Source organism: Sinocyclocheilus grahami, unplaced genomic scaffold (genome assembly GCF_001515645.1).
Source record: "Sinocyclocheilus grahami isolate Dianchi unplaced genomic scaffold, SAMN03320097.WGS_v1.1 scaffold838.1, whole genome shotgun sequence".
In the NCBI taxonomy this organism is placed as follows: domain Eukaryota; kingdom Metazoa; phylum Chordata; class Actinopteri; order Cypriniformes; family Cyprinidae; genus Sinocyclocheilus; species Sinocyclocheilus grahami.
In genome coordinates this window covers 443,264-460,150 of record NW_015506017.1, presented here as the reverse complement: position 1 = coordinate 460,150, position 16,887 = coordinate 443,264, and the positions used below count along the sequence as shown (strand labels likewise).

At 35.4% G+C, this 16,887-nt stretch overlaps 1 protein-coding gene across 1 annotated transcript in view; it reads left to right on the top strand.

Moving 5' to 3' along the window:
* Positions 1-2,230: 2,230 nt before the first annotated feature.
* LOC107562765 (WD repeat-containing protein 11-like) overlaps positions 2,231-16,887 on the top strand; it is a 163,270-nt gene continuing 148,613 nt past the window's right edge. The window contains exons 1-5 of the mRNA XM_016247483.1: positions 2,231-2,434; positions 8,324-8,435; positions 13,253-13,406; positions 14,157-14,330; positions 14,734-14,926. Of these exons, the coding sequence (XP_016102969.1) occupies positions 2,337-2,434; positions 8,324-8,435; positions 13,253-13,406; positions 14,157-14,330; positions 14,734-14,926 (731 nt within the window). The 5' untranslated portion in view covers positions 2,231-2,336. The remainder of the gene's footprint in view (positions 2,435-8,323; positions 8,436-13,252; positions 13,407-14,156; positions 14,331-14,733; positions 14,927-16,887) is intronic.

The window sequence follows — 16,887 nt, the reverse complement described above, 5'->3', positions numbered from 1 at the left end:
AACAATATTAGCAACCTTAAAAATGGCATAATGGGGCACTTTAAACTATAAATATGCATATTAACACTTAATTTAGTTATATATAGCTTTGTCACAATCTGTATTGTTAAAAGCGCTATATAAATAAAGGTGACTTGACTTGACTTGACACTAGCGGACTGTCCATATTAATCCTATGATGGCCCAGTGTAGGCCAGCTGGTTTGGGCCCAGAGCAACTTTTGTATCCTTTGGGTCCATGCAGGTTTTGTGTAGTCAGCCCTGTAATACAACTAGGAGAATACAAACAACATTGACTGGCCACTCAATTGAAGTGGAATGGCTCAAACCAAAAGAGACCTTTTCAGAAACTGTTGTTTCATATATGACAGAAGTGGAATGGCTCAAACCAAAAGAGACCTTTTCAGAAACTGTTGTTTCATATATGACAGGGATCTTCAAATCTGGCTCACGAGATCCACTTTCCTGCAGAGTTTCGTTCTAACCTTAATCAAACACACCTGAGCATGCTAATCAATGTCTTCAGGATAATTAGAAAATAACAGTTGGGTGAGTTTGATCAAAGTTGGAGCTAAACTTTGCAGGAAAGTCATGAGCCATATTTGAGGTGAAGTGAAAGTGGAATTAGTGCTCTGCATTTATCCCATCCAAAGTGCATGCACGTGCACACACACACGGAGCAGTGGGCAGCCATGTTTGCTGCAGCACCCAGGTAGCAGTTGGGGGTTCAGTGCCTTGCTCAAGGGTACCTCAGTCGTGGTATTGAAGGTGGGAGAGAGCACTGTACACTTAACCCCAATCCCTGCCGGTACGAGACTTGAACCCACAACCTTTGGATTACAAGTCCGACTCTCTAACCATTAGGCCACAACTTCCCCAGGTGTTAATAGCCATTTACAGTTTTTCTGAATTGCTAAAACACTTAACCCCAATCTCTGAACCAAATTCTCACTATCTTAAACCAATTTGTCGAATACAGGTTCAGGCAGTTAGACTCTATTTGCAAATCTCATGCACTCTTTTTTTGCAAAACTCTAAACACATTCTCATTCACTTAAACACTTATCACACTGTGATGCATTTGTGCTGCAAAATGCTAAACACAAGCGACAAAAGTTAAACACAACTAAAGCACAGTTGTCATCGTTTACACACAACGATTCAAAATTGTTCACACTTGTTTCTAATGATGTGATCAAACCAACTGTACAAAATATGAGCCAGTTCAGAGTGCACAAGTGGCACAGGTGACTGAATGATGATACGAACAATAGATGGAAACAGTCTGAGAAGGAGAGGAGGAAGCGTACATGTAAGAAGTGGAGGATGAGGAGAGAAAGAGGAAGGTTTAGAGAGTGTTATCAAGGCTGGATCTGTCAGACCAGAGGGTTTTTTCTCCTTGTCTAGCAAAAAAGACAGCATTACTTGTGATGTGGACAAAGTCCTCAGGCCGGACTCAAGCACAAAGACATGTTGCTGTGACAGAATGAATCTCTCATTGATCCTGATTTTGCAATTGCACAACTTACAGTAAGTATTTGAGTGTACTGTAACATACTATTCATTTAGTGTTTTATTTGAGCTTTTTGGCCTTTGCAGTTGGACTGCAGTATTTTATCAGTATCCAAGTGCTGAATATATACAAAACATTCAGCTGTACTTACGGTATTGTATTAGTTAAAACTTCTTTAATGTGCAAAAAATAAACAAGACATTACATTATTCGATTTTTAGTCATATTTTGAAATCTTTATTGTCGTCCAGATTTAAATATATATATATATATATATATATATATATATATGAGTACCATAAACCAATATATATGGATTCATAAAAGGCCTTGCTACTCAGGTTTTTATTTATTTATTTAATTAATTTATTTATTGTCGTTTTGTATAACGTCCGTCACACATTCATCGTCTAAACAAAGCAATAACTCAAGTGAACAGTTACAGAAAAGACAGATAAACTATATCAAGCTTACATAATTATTGACGCTTGTTTGAAATGAATGGTGTAAGGAACCGACTTACCTAAAGTGATACACAAAATGGCAAAATATATTAAAGTGTGATAAAATAAACGTTTTCCATCTTTAAAAATAGTGAATTTATTTTTGTATTCAATATATTAAGACACATATATGATGTGGTACATGACAATTAGGCTACTGCATTGTAGAAATGTTAACCTGGGGGTACTATATATTTGACGGAACATTTTCTGGACGGAACAGTAATGAAACGCACCGCAAATACTTCCTAATAACACAGCTCGTCAATTCATTACATTTAACGAACCAAAACGTTCCACTTCTTCTTGTAGCTTTGACATATGGTTTCAACCATGATTCCATACACTGTCAATATTAAACTGGCTGCACGAACATTGACCGGAACCCTTCATTTACAGAACAAGACAGCAGTGGACTGGTGAGTAGCTTTAGCTTCTGCTGACAATATTGACTGTCAACACAAATAATCAAGATCTAACAACAACGCGTAGGCATGCGTTTAATTTTCATTATCAAATAAAGAAATCTAAATTGAGTAATCGAGCTGTCAAGGCAATCGTCTTTTAATTGCGTGATGTTGCATTATATATTAAGTAGGCTAGTCAGTGTATTCACATTTATCATAAGTCAATGGCAACAAAACAAATTGTCGTTAATATTACAAGATTACGCGCTTTACATGACAACACTTGTGTCTCGTTACTATTCGGTTTTCAAAATTCTTGTTTAATAAATGAATAGCCTGAAATCCACACTTAAATAAAAGTACAGATATCTTACCAGAAAATGACTTGGGAAGAAGTTAAAGTCGCCATTTATAATATTACTAGAGTAAAAGTTTTAAAGTATGTGATATTTATTGTACTTTAAGTATGAATAGTAATTTTTAATATTAAACGTACTTAAGCATTGAAAGTACAAGTAAATGGAAAATGTACACAGTTTAAGCAGCAAGATGTGTTCAGTTTGAACTCTTTCTTCCATTTTGTATCTTTGGGTTAGTTTAAGAGGCACTTCATCCGGTACTCAGTCTCTTTCATTCCAACATAAGAAAACATTTCTGGAATCTGCATCTGAAGTGGCATTTAGATAATGTAGAGGGGACATGGATGCATTTAACCTGCAGTTACAAATGCATAAATAATGCTTTATTTTAAATATAAACCGCTGAATACTGATATTTGAAATGATTTAAAACATGAAAAAAATAGATAAAATGTGAAATTAAAACCACCAGGTGGCAGTCAACCAATAACGGCTGATTCATTCAGGAACAAAGCATTTGATTTTGTTAATAAGTCAAATCATTCATTCAACCGATTAATTCAGAAAGCTGAGTCATTCAATGAGGAAACACCATCCTGTGTGTTTAGAGAAGCAAAACAATGCTGTTATCTTTATTTGGAACTATTTTCGTTGGCAAAATTGAGCAAAAACATGCAATATTGTTTCTAAAATGTAAGTCACTTAATGCTAACTTTATTAAACTTGTATTAAATCAATATTACATTTGTTATCATGCTGATATCTGGAGAAAAAAACGGCACTCTTCATGTGATATAGATTAACTATATTAAATTATATAAATATAAAAGACATACGGGGCATTTTTGCCACTTACAATTTAGAATGCCTTAAATTTGGATGATTCTAAATGCGTTTTAATTGACTAAATCTCGTGGTGCATGTGTGCACTCTCTGTGTGTGTTTTTGTGATATACTTAATAATGTCTGATTGCACATCGTAAAAACACTTACCATTATCTCAGACAATATACTGTATGTCGCACACCCCAGCCTCGACTTGAGTGGAAAATTAAATCATCTGCGGTTGTGCGAGCAGTTGTTTGCACATGAGCAAAGGTGTTTTTTTTTTAGGAGTCTTAACTTGTAAGCACCAGACCACTGATTCGTCAAACCTGCTTTCTTGCATTCTGTGTTACTCCGACTTTATTTTGTAGTAAGTAATGAATATGCTTTGGGGAAATGTATCGGAGTAAAAGTATACATTATAATTAAGAAATGTGGTGGAGTAAAAGTGAAAGTTGACAGAAATATAAAAACTCAAGTAAAGTACAGATTCTCTCAAAATACTTACATTTAGTCATTTAGCAGACGCTTTTATCCAAAGCGACTTACAGTTAGCTTAACACAGTACACGTAGCAAGTTTTTTTTTAAAAATAATATAATAAATAAAAAGAAAACAGATAGAATAGAGCAAGCTAGTGTTAGAGGTCTTTTTTGCTTTTGTTAATTGTATAATAAATGAAAAGAAAACAGATAGAATACAAAAAGATTAGAGAGCAAGTGTTAGTTTTTTTTTTTTTTTTTTTTTTAAAGAAAACAAGCAGCAAATGAATAGAGTGCAAGTCTAAAAGGGACAAGTGTTTTTTTTTTTTTTTTTTTTTAAAAAAAAAAAGCAGCAAAAGAATAGGGGGCAAGTCTAAAAGGGACAAGTGTTTTTTTTTTTTTTTTTTTTTAAAAAAAAAAAGCAGCAAAAGAATAGGGGGCAAGTCTAAAAGGGACAAGTGTTTTTTTTTTTTTTTTTTTTTAAAAAAAAAAAGCAGCAAAAGAATAGGGGGCAAGTCTAAAAGGGACAAGTGTTTTTTTTTTTTTTTTTTTTTAAAAAAAAAAAGCAGCAAAAGAATAGGGGGCAAGTCTAAAAGGGACAAGTGTTTTTTTTTTTTTTTTTTTTTAAAAAAAAAAAGCAGCAAAAGAATAGGGGGCAAGTCTAAAAGGGACAAGTGTTTTTTTTTTTTTTTTTTTTTAAAAAAAAAAAGCAGCAAAAGAATAGGGGGCAAGTCTAAAAGGGACAAGTGTTTTTTTTTTTTTTTTTTTTTAAAAAAAAAAAGCAGCAAAAGAATAGGGGGCAAGTCTAAAAGGGACAAGTGTTTTTTTTTTTTTTTTTTTTTAAAAAAAAAAAGCAGCAAAAGAATAGGGGGCAAGTCTAAAAGGGACAAGTGTTTTTTTTTTTTTTTTTTAAGAATATAATTAGAATAGAGAGTGCTTAGAGTTAGAGGGTCAAATAAAGATGGAAGAGATGTGTTTTTAGCCGATTCTTGAAGATGGCTAAGGACTCAGCTGCTCGGATTGAGTTGGGCAGGTCATTCCACCAGGAGGGAACAGTTCATTTAAAAGTCCATAAAAGTGATTTTGTGCTTCTTTGGGATGGCACAATAAAGCGACGTTCACTTGCAGAACGCAAGCTTCTAGAGGGCACATAAGTCTGAAGTAGTGAATTTAGGTAAATGGGTGCAGAGCCGGTGGTGGTTTTGAAGGCAAACATCAATGCCTTGAATTTTATGTGAAAATTTCGCCGGTTACTTTAGCTTTTTCCGCGCAGCTCTCAGCGGGTGGGACTGTTAGCTTTATTAATAAAGTAACGTGAATGAATGAGACAAGAGCGGGACATTCTTGATATTAAAAAGACAGACAGTATTAAAAACTCAAAGCCGCGAAACAGAACTCAATCCATTTCTGACTGGATGTTTTCTGTGCGCGAGGTCCGAGTGGAACACAGACAAGCATAGTAGATTTGTCTTCGGTGGCGCGCCTAAAACGGTAAAAACACAGAGTGTCAAAATGCCTGCACTGGTGTGTATTCACATAGAGAGAGAGAGAACTCTGAAGATAATTCATCCCTCTCAGGTTGTAAATCAACCTCACAGTAAAAGCCCTGCACAATTTTTGACGATTTGTTGCATATTTGTGTATTATAGTTTCCATGGTCCTAATAAAGTTACTATTATTAAAACGTTATTGAAAACACACACACACACACACACACACGCACATTTATTATTATTATTATTATTTTTTTTTTTTTACTTAGGCTCTTTCAGAAAAATGCATTAACCAAAAATAAAAAAATGGCTCTTTGGTCAAAAAAGGTTCCCGACCCCTGTCCTAGACTTGATTAGATAATCATCAAGTATTTCAAGAATAAAATAAGTTAAAGTGTGAGAGTATACATACAATATCCATATGTATATCATTTTAATGCTATGGCCTTTGTGTATATATTTAAAGATGTGCATCTTTAAGCATGTCTGTTGAAATGAAATGGTAACGCTTTAAAATAAGAGTCCATTTGTAACATTACGATTAATGAAAGCTGTGTAATGAAAGTATTGTTTCTTGTTAGTGTGTTAATTTCTAAATTTTTATTATTATTATTACTACTAGTAGTATGGTTCAGTACTGTTTTTTTTAAATAAAGCATTATTTTAGTTTTTGTTCAGTATCCATTTTAAAAGCTATCTAATAAATCGGTATCGGCCAGTGTGGTCCAACCTAGCTATCGGTATCGGCAAAATCCACTATCGGTCGACCTTTAATTCAGATATCGCATGCCCTTGCAATATGCATATTGCGATATTTACATTTGCGATATTTCGATAATTTCGATATATTGTGCAGCCCTAAAAGAAAGTCATGCAAAGTTAAAACAGTTTTAATGTTTAGAAAACGCGACGCAAATTTGTGAAGGATTATTTCATTTCACTGCATCTCATATGTTTTTAAATGTAATCTGTTTGATCGGCGATTTGGCTCTTTGTATTAGGCCAAGCAATGCATAAACACATGATGCTGTTTTGTTCATAATTGATTATGCAGTTTACAAAATTATATTTGATTTATATATGTTAATTTAGACGTTATGCACGTTTTTATAGACAGTTATTTGAATTGACAGTTTAATGCGCTGCATAATTTGCTCATTGTGCCCTCCTGTGGCCTTGGGAAACAAGTCAAAAGTTTCCTTAAGACTTATTTAATCTGCATATAAAACATAAGAAAGGAGATATTTGTTTAAATTTTATTTTGATTATAAAATAAATTGATTTTTTTATATATATATATATATATATATATATATGCATACTGCCCCCTAAACCTATTAACTGGTTGGGCCACCCTTAGCAGCAACAACTGCAATCAAGCGTTTGCGATAACTTGCAATGAGTCTTTTACAGCGCTGTGGAGGAATTTTGGTCCACTCATCTATGCAGAATTGTTGTAATTCAGCCACAATGGAGGGTTTTTGAGCATGAACCGCCTTTTTAAGGTCATGCCACAGCATCTCAATAGGATTCAGGTCAGGATTTTGACTAGGCCACTCCAAAGTCTTCATTTTGTTTTTCTTTAGCCATTTGGAGGTGGACTTGCTGGTGTGTTTTGGATCATTGTCTTTAAAAACTGCATGTTGTGTTCACTTGTGTTATCTTTTACTAATATTTAAATTAGTTTGATCTGAAACATTAAAGTGTGACAAACATGCAAAAAAATAAGAAATCTGGAAGGGGGCCAACACTTTTTCACACCACTGTATATTTGTTGTTTGTCTTAATAAAGTGGGCAAATTAAAAATGCAGTGGTTAAATTTAATTTAATTTTTTTCAATTGCTCTGTTTTAAAAAAAGTTAATAAAAAATTTCAATAATTATCGATACCGAACGATATGAAACATATCGTTGATATATTTTTTTAGCTATATCGCCCAGCCCTATTTATGCGCATCTTGGCGTTTCCATCCAGCGTTTTTTTTTTTATGCGATAATCCAAAATGCGCATAAAAAAAGGTGGATGGAAACATGGCTAATGAAACGCCTACCAGTGACACGCCTGCTAGAGTTTTCTTCACTTGACTGGATGTTGTGAAGGGGTTTTTCTTTACCATGCATAGGATTCTGCAATCATCCACCACTGTTGTCTTCCGTGGATGTCCAAGCCTTTTTATGTTGCTGAGTTCACCAGTGTTGACTTTTTTTGTTGATTTAGCCACTCCTAATGTTCCTTCACTCTTTATGATTTTTGTTTTTGAAGCCTAATGGTGATCAGTTTCACTTGCATGGAGACCTCCTTTGACCGTGTGATGTGGGTTCACAGCAACAGCTTCCAAATGCAAATGCCACACTTAGAATCAACTCCAGACCTTTTACGTGCTTAATTGATGAAGAATAGCCCATACCTGTGACCTGTCCATAGAACAGCTTTTGAGTCAACTGTCCCAATTATTTTTATTAAAGAGCTGTAGTGACCCTTCCTCCAATTTGGATGTGAAAACCCTCAAAATAAAGCTTAGAGTGTGCATTTGAATGTTTTGCTAAACAGCTAAAATAATAAAAATTGTGCTTGTATCCAAATATATATGGATCTAACTGTACATGTGCAAAACTTTCCCTTCTCCGTTAATGGCAAATTAATATCATGATAATACTCGTATACAATTTGGCATTGTTAGATTCTCTCCGATTCTGTATCCACTGCATGTTCCTTATCCATTTCCTCTCTCTCTCTGCTTAGGGGATGGCAGGGACTGATTGCTCAAGGCTGTCACTCAAATATCCTCATCATTGATCCAAAAACAGCTCAGACCATTCAGGTCCTGGAGAGACACAAAGCAAGTGTGGTAAAGGTGGGTTTTAAATGTTTGTTCACACACTGTCACACAGCATTGTTCAGTTGACCAAAACAGAAAGTTGAATAGTAGACGTGCTTTCCTTGGTTAATTTGCTATAATACCAAAAGAACATTTACCATCAGAGAAGTTGATGGTATAATAACAAATATCATGGCAAACGGAGCTCACCATTTATTGTGGATTCTCGTAAAGCATTGCAAGTGCCATTAAGTTGGTTTTAGGGCTCTCACTAACGATTATTTTGGTGAGTGAGTAATCGGTCAATTACTCTGACGATTAATTAAATACTCCTAAGCGAACAATAGACTTTAAAATGACTTAATACGAGAGGGGCGGGGCCGAGAGCCGTGGGAACGGAGCGAGGCCGGTGGAGTAAATGCTAATGCACGACACCTGCACCACTCACCGTTCTCGAGTCCCACGGAGGAGCTCCGGAAGGATAAAAGGAGGAGTGTTGGACGAGAGAGGACCAGGCCTGGGTTTTATTTTGTGTTTTGGTTCTGTTTGTGCGTGACAGTCGTACGTGAGGGGCTGTCGCGCTGTTTTGTGTTTATTTTATTATTAAAGTTTTGTTTGAATGTTCGCCGGTTCCCACCTCCTCCTTCCCGAACTACGAACTTTGTTACAGTTTTATTGAACAAAACGGTTAAAATACATAATGTAATAAAACAATATAATCATAACTTATGTACATTGTGTATTATATCAAATGCCTGCAGAGGGGGCCAATGGCCTGGCGATTGTTTTTACAGTTAAATATGGAGTTTGAGACTGCCTGCGCATGTAAATGACAACTGCTTGTGTGAACTACAGTGAACAGTTGATGTGTCAAAAAGTGCAGCAGCAATTAACAACTTTTACTGTTATGTATATTTGAATATTATATTCATAGTCTGGTCTATTAAATTATGGAAGGCACTTCCGTTTTGGGGAAGTTCCACTCAAAAAGACTGAAACAAATACTAACTACAAATAATCTGTCAGTTTGAATAAATTAGCTGTAAATGTTCCTTCATGTTCTATTTCAGAAGTCAGGAGAATGATGTAATGCTTGGTATTTTAATGTGACATTGTATAAAAAGAATATCAATGGCAAGAGCTCTGCATTCTTCTCCTCCTGAATATTTTCTTCTTTGTCCTTTGTATTCCACTATAACAATATGGAATGCAGACAACATAGTGCACATTTCTACCAATTTAATTTGTTATATCCCTTTAATATTTAACTGTAATGCACTAAGAATCTCTCGTTTTTCTCCCCAAATCTCTTCCCAGTTTTGTTTTCAGTTTCACACCGATGCTTTGAAATATAATTGTCTGCCCTTTTCACTTCTTATCCCTATTAACAGTGTTTACTGAAATGTTTTTGAAGTAAATTCAATATTTATTGTGTCAAAATGACAAAAAGCACTTTAAAATATTATATCATTCAATGTTTCAGTTAATAAACATTTTTGATAAAGGCACCATATGTTATATAAAACAGATAATATATTACTATAGTGGTATTTCACATTTCTATTATATTGCTGGAAAAATAATAAATCATTTGGGGTTATTCATGGTCTGTTGTAGTAATTTTTTAATGCCTTTTTTTTACTTTTAAAATTATTGGTGTGCCTCTGCGGAGTCTAGCAGAATTCTACGAGCAACAAATGATAAGAAAAACTCGGAGTATCACGGGAGATGACTCTCACCCCTTGAAAGTTATCTTGGAAGTATTGCCCTCTGGAAGGAGATTTAGAAGCATTACATTTTCATCTAATAGATATAAATTCACTTTTGTTCCAGATGCTATTCGTATTTGCAACTTAGTTTTAGTAAGGTTTTTTTTTTTTTTTTAAGAATCTAAATGTAAAATGTATTGTTTATGTACAGAATATATTATGAAGCATGTTGGGTTGTGTCTTTACTTATTTATTTTTTTTGTGTTGTCTATGTGATATATTATGTTTGTATTAAGTTTGTTATATGATGCTACTGCCCTACTTTAATTGCCCCTAGTGGGATTAATAAAGTTGTTAACTTTTAAATTTACTTTTAATAATCGATGGTTGAAGGGTGAGTAGGATGTGGCCTTGTTGTACCCAGTTTTTGAAAATGCTTATTGCATTCATAAAGCTAATCTTTCGCTGATTGTTTACAGTTTAAGCAAAGCGTCATGAGGTGTAGGAAAAAGGTGCATAGGCTGTAAACAAGGTTTAAGCAGGGTGGCCGTGGGTCCTTAAAAAGTCTTAAAATGTCTTAAAGTTTTCCTAAAATAAGGCCTTAAGTATTAATGTCTTAAATTCAGAGTCAGTAGGTCTTAAATATTTTTGGTCACATTACCACAAAAATTTCTCCAGTCTGAGTGAGTGTTTTTGGTCACATTACCACAAACATTTCTCCAGTCTGACGGACCCAGTGAGTGTCCATCAAGAGTACTTTCTCTCCACTGTAGTTACCGCGTCATCAGAGAGAATTCCGTTTACAGAATACAGTCTAACACCAGCTCGCTAACCAGCCTCCGAACTACTTTAAATGGGTTAATGCAAGTTTACTGAAAAATTGCTTGAGAATTGTACTTGCCCGACAGGACTAATAGCCTGATTAAAACTTAAGTGACAAAATATAATCACGCATCAAAACGTGCGAATGATTCTTCTGATTTTATCACATTCAGCTTAAACAGCGATTGATAATTGGTGTATTTCTATTATCAATGTCGAGCTGTTGAGGCTCGTACTGCCTGTCGCTGTGAGACTTTCATGGAGAAATCAAATCAAATGAGTGTAGCGAATCGACTCATGGGGAAATATGAATAATTAATCATAACTAGTTATAATTAATTATAAACATCAAAGAAAGGTTTTCCTATGAATTAATTAGTAGAAAAGTCAATTTCTACTGTGCAGTGTGTCTCTTCCTATGGAAAATGCAGTGAGAGTCTCTCTCTTGCATTCCTTTGAGCAATAAAACCAGTGTTATCAGCCGTGGTTGCCATGGAACCTGGTTTCGGGGGAAGGGTCCATAGGTCCTCATATGGCTTGTTAACTGAGGGGTGTTACAGAGTATTTGTTAAATATAGCTAACAAAATAATGTGTTTGATTGGTCCAGATGCTACAGAGCGTACGGCACACACAAAGAAATTCACAGAACAAACATACTGCGGTAAAAATTCAAAATGTTTAGTTCATTTATAGCATGATATAGTCAAGTAACATACCATGACAAGGGATCCATTTTGATGAATATTTTCATGATTGCAAATGTTACATTGATTTTAGTTCAACAAACAAGTAGTAAAGTATATGAAGTTACTTACATTTTTAGACACAATTGACTGTTTTGTTCTATTTCACCAACGAAAATAGTTCCAAACAAAGATCAGAACAGAATTATTGCGCACATTCTCCAAGCCACATCCGGCGTTTTTGTTACTGAATGATTCAGAGGTTTGAAGGAATCGGTTGAATGAATAAGTGACTTGCCGCCACCTACTGGCGGTTTAGTCTCATGCTTAAAAGTATGCATTTTCCCCCAACATTTCTTATTTGGATGTTCAAAATTTTATTTACAACATTAATCCCATAACATTATTTATTGCTGTTGTAATTTTTTTATTATTTAATTTGATTGGTAACGGCCCTGTAGTGTATTAAATTTCTTGATCAATTGTAAGAATCTGACTTGAAAATGACGCATACATTTAATAAGGTAAAAAATATATATATTGGCCTTTATATAAAGGTAAATGACATCCTGTGGTAAATATTAAAAACATGCAGATTTAAGTATGTAAAAGCTGACAGAAAACTGACGAAAATATTGCTTCAGAATAAATTGTTTACACCACCAAAAATCTCTGTTATGCGACACTTTTGTTTTGTGGGAATATTTTGTATGGGATATTTTCTGCTGATATGAAAAGTTCACTGTATATCGTAATAACAAATATAATTTTTGACAGCGATGATATTTTGTTTTCTTTTTACATTTAAACGCGTTAAATATTACATATACATATGTAATATAATGTGTATTTCCATCACAGGCTTGGTCTTAAATTTCACATAAGGTGGTATTAAAAAGGTCTTAAAAAGTCTTAAGTTTAATTTCATATCTGTAGACACCCTGGCCTGCATTTACCAGCAGTACAATGCCCTGCTCTCTGCATCTGTTTTCTGTCCCTGCAGGGCACTTTAATCCTTTATACCATGTGAAACAGGCATATCAAAAACATATGCAAAAATACAGGTATAATGGCAATGTGTAACACATGAAGCAACACAATTTACACTGATGTTCTGGTCTTTAGCACCCACATTTTATTGATTGTCACACAAGCCTCTCCCTAGGTATAGACATTGTGTCTGGAATTTTAATTTTGACTATCTGTGGATAAAATCTGAACATTTATGTTTTTAGTGATTGATTGATTAATGGTTTATTGGTTGTACTTGGTTACTTTTCTAAGTGATTAGAGTTCAGTGGTGCTTTACTAGTGCTTAAACACTGGATTAGGGGATTATTCATATCACTAGTATTAAAACTTCACAGCATAACCTGTCCTGTATCATTTATGCTGCTTACATGAGTTATACCTCATATCATGTGGCTTTTTAAGGAGTGATGTGTGATTACTTTTCTAAACAATAATTGAAAAAGATGAGGCCTCGAATACATGGATATCTTAGGTGTGGGCTCTTTTGACTGGACCAACTTCTTCGCAACATGCTTACGATCACTCACAACACTTTAGCAACTGCATCAGAATATACAAATGGAAAAACCTAGTTTTTGTTGTTGTGTCCTATTTTTACTTCATTAGGTAAAATGGTCCAGAGAAAACTATCACCACGGTCTCAGCTCACCCTACTCTCTGCGCCTGGCCTCTGCAGATGCAGCAGGGAAGATTATTGTGTGGGATGTGGTGAGTGGTATGGCACACTGTGAGATCCAGGAACACACGAAACCTATTCAGGGTAAGAACCCTATTTACTAAGCTTGTGTTAAAATAAACTCTGTGCTGGTTAACCAAGAAATGGGGAAAAACAAATGATATATAGAATATTATATATTATTCATATTACATATGATTTTATTTGATTGGTTGATATTTATTTAGACCACCAATCCAGATTAGTTAATATTTATCATGAACTTTAGAAATTAGTTCTGTGGACAGATACAAATTATGTCCACGTATGGACTTTTTACGTAAATGTATATATCAAATAGTATATTGTATATATGCATCTTTTTAACTATCAATGGCAGTTATGATTTTATGGCGGAAGACAAGGAAGACATTTTTTGTTTTTTCCTTATTTCATTTACATTCCGTTAATATATCACTCTCTCACTTTTGCAGTACATTACTAGTAGACCAGCACAGTACCTGCGGCACTTGGCCTGTGGCCTCTTGCCTACGGCTTAATCACTGCTGTGCTGATGTAGGCCTTTATCACACTCCTGCTTGTGATAACACTCCTGCTTAATTATTCACATTTTCATGGTGATTTTCATTAAATAGTCGTTAGTGTGTAATACAGTAATAATTTACCTCATTACTTCAAAAATTTCTGTAATATAATTATTTTTTTTAATATAAATTAGTAATATGCTAAAGGCAGCGCAGCATTAACTACCTTAGTGTATAAATACTTAACCGTTAAAATATTACAACATTTTCATTGATATTGATATTCATATGTACTGATACCTTGCATCAGATATGGACTGGCTGTGGGCTCAGGATGCGTCTCGTGATCTTCTTCTGGCTGTCCACCCTCCCAACTATATTGTTCTGTGGAATGGAGACACTGGCACCAAGCTGTGGAAGAAGAGCTATGCTGAGAACATCCTGTCTTTTTCCTTTGACCCCTTTGAGCCCTCCAATCTGGCATGTGTGTATTCTATCGTATCATATTAATAAAAGTAATTAGGGATGCACAGATACAGTTGCTGGAAGTGACATTTGAATTGCGAACAAATCTTTTGAGTTTGGTCTTTCTCAATGTTTACACTATGTTTGAATAAATTAATAAATAAATTTAACAAAAACAATGTACTACTTTTTAACATTATATGACGCTCCACTTAGTCTAACTGTACTACACTGAACCTTTCAGCTTTGCTGATGTACTGGTTGCTGTATCTTTGCTCAGTACAAAATGGTCTTGTGCATCACTAATAAAAGTTATTATTAAATGTTGCATGATATATGGTGTAATATAGTTTAATGAAGTAAATACCAATTTGCTAAACTGTTTTTCTAATTTTTGCAATTTATTCTTTTCTGTGTCATAGTGCTGACCAGTGAGGGTATAGTGTTTATCACAGATTTCTCACACTCTAAACCGCCGGGCAGTGGAGGTAAGAAGGTTTATATCGCCAGTCCTCATTCCAGCCCTGCCCATAGCAAACCTGCTGTGACTCAACCCACCGGTGCCAAAAAAGCCCTCAATAAGGTCAAAGTGCTCATCACCAATGAGAAACCCACGTAAGTTTACCGCACCCCAGAAGCACCATAGGACTTGAATTCTAAGCGGCACATGCTGAATGTTTTAATGACAATTTGAAAGAATTTGCAAAGTGTTTCCAGTATTTGGGCTGTTTTGAGCATGTTTTTTTTTACCTTAGAAGCATGTTTGACATTATATTATCATTGTTTTTAAGCAAAGTGTGAACTAAGGCTGTCATGAAAAACCTGGAGATTTTATGAGTAATTTCAGTCCTGAAAAACTGAATAATCCATGAAAAAATAATAGAAAATGTAAAATATTCTGGAAAATCCTGTTCTCTTGGGGAAAAAAACCCAATAACAAACAAAAAGAAAAAAAACAATGTTTTGTTTTCCTTTAACCAAGAATGAACCGTTTACCACTGAAACTTTACCACTTTAGTAGGGGAAAGTACTATGTTCTGTCTTGAATGACTGCTTAATCTCATGTTGACACTACAGCAGTTAGCTATGGTTATTACGTGCTCGAATGTAATTTGTTTGATGATCTGAATCTTTTAAGTGTGACAAATATGCAAAAAATTTAAAAAACAGGAAGGGGGCACAAACCTTTTCACACCACTGTGTGTATATTGAAAATCCTAAAAGATTCCTACAATCCTAGGCTAAAATCAGTAGTCTTTGATCGTTAATTTGACATGTTCACCGACAGCCGATTAATGGCCGTTGCGATCAAATTTGGTCTCCGACGAAATTCTGGCAGTGTCAGAAGATTTGGCACACAGTCCTGCAGTGTGACTTCTCCTACGACGAACGTCAAACTGTCTTCGTTTTTTCAAGACAAGCCATGATCAGAATTAATTCTAGAGATTTCTTAAATCCTCCGCTTACGGAATTCATATAATACGTTGCCTTTGCTATGATAAACACCAGTTGCGCTGCTGTTTTCATGTGGGTGTGTAGTGCTGCTTACACTATTCTTCTTAAATACGCCGGTATTGCCGCCATTCATATATTTTTAATGATAGCCAACATTACAGCCCTGCGTGCAGTGCAGCTCACAGTCACTAAACATGTATGGGTTGATAATGTAGAGCTCCGGACAAGTTTTCTTGTGCGCATCCGTTTTTAACGCGTCTTGACTGTTGTACAGTCTGACATTAATGACAACTGAGATCCCACAGTGTGACATGATCATCATGTTCGTACAGTCTGACAAGTACAATCCTAAAGGACTTTTAAAAAATCGCACAGTGTGAGCCCGGCTTAAGACGCTATGGGGAAAAAGTTATTTTTTCTCCTGAACTGAAGCCTTTTTCAATAACGCAGTGTAACTGCATTGCCATTGGTTTGTGCAGTACACTTAAAAAAACGAACCAATGGCTCGGCAGCGGTGCTGCACGAACCTATGGCCACGAAGCCCGCCAGAATGGGTGGGGCCATCCGACTATATAAGCGGGAACTTCGCCATAGGATTCATGTTACTTTGACTGAAGCGACGACTGAGTCGTGCAGCTGCATAGCACGGCTAGCAACGCAGTACTCGTTTCCATATCTCAGGGAACCGAGGTTACGTTCGTAACCGAGTACGTTCCCTATCGATACTTCACTCATACTGCATCTGCTAAGTCAAGTCACCTTTATTTATATAGCGCTTTTAACAATACAGATTGTGTCAAAGCAACTGTACAGCATTAATTAGGAAAATAGTGTCAATAATGCAAAGTGACAATAGTAAACACTCATTTTTCAGTTAAAGGCAGTTCATCATTGAATTCAGTGATGTCATCATCCAGTTCAGTTTAAATAGTATCTGTGCAATCAAGTCAACGATATCGCTGGAAATGAAGTGTCCCCAACTAAGCAAGCCAGAGGCGACAGCGGCAAGGAACCAAAACTCCATCGATGACAGAATGGAGAAAAAACCTTGGGAGAAAACAGGCTCAATCGTGGGGCCAGTTCTCCTCTGGCCAGACGAAACCAGCAGTTCAATTCCAGGC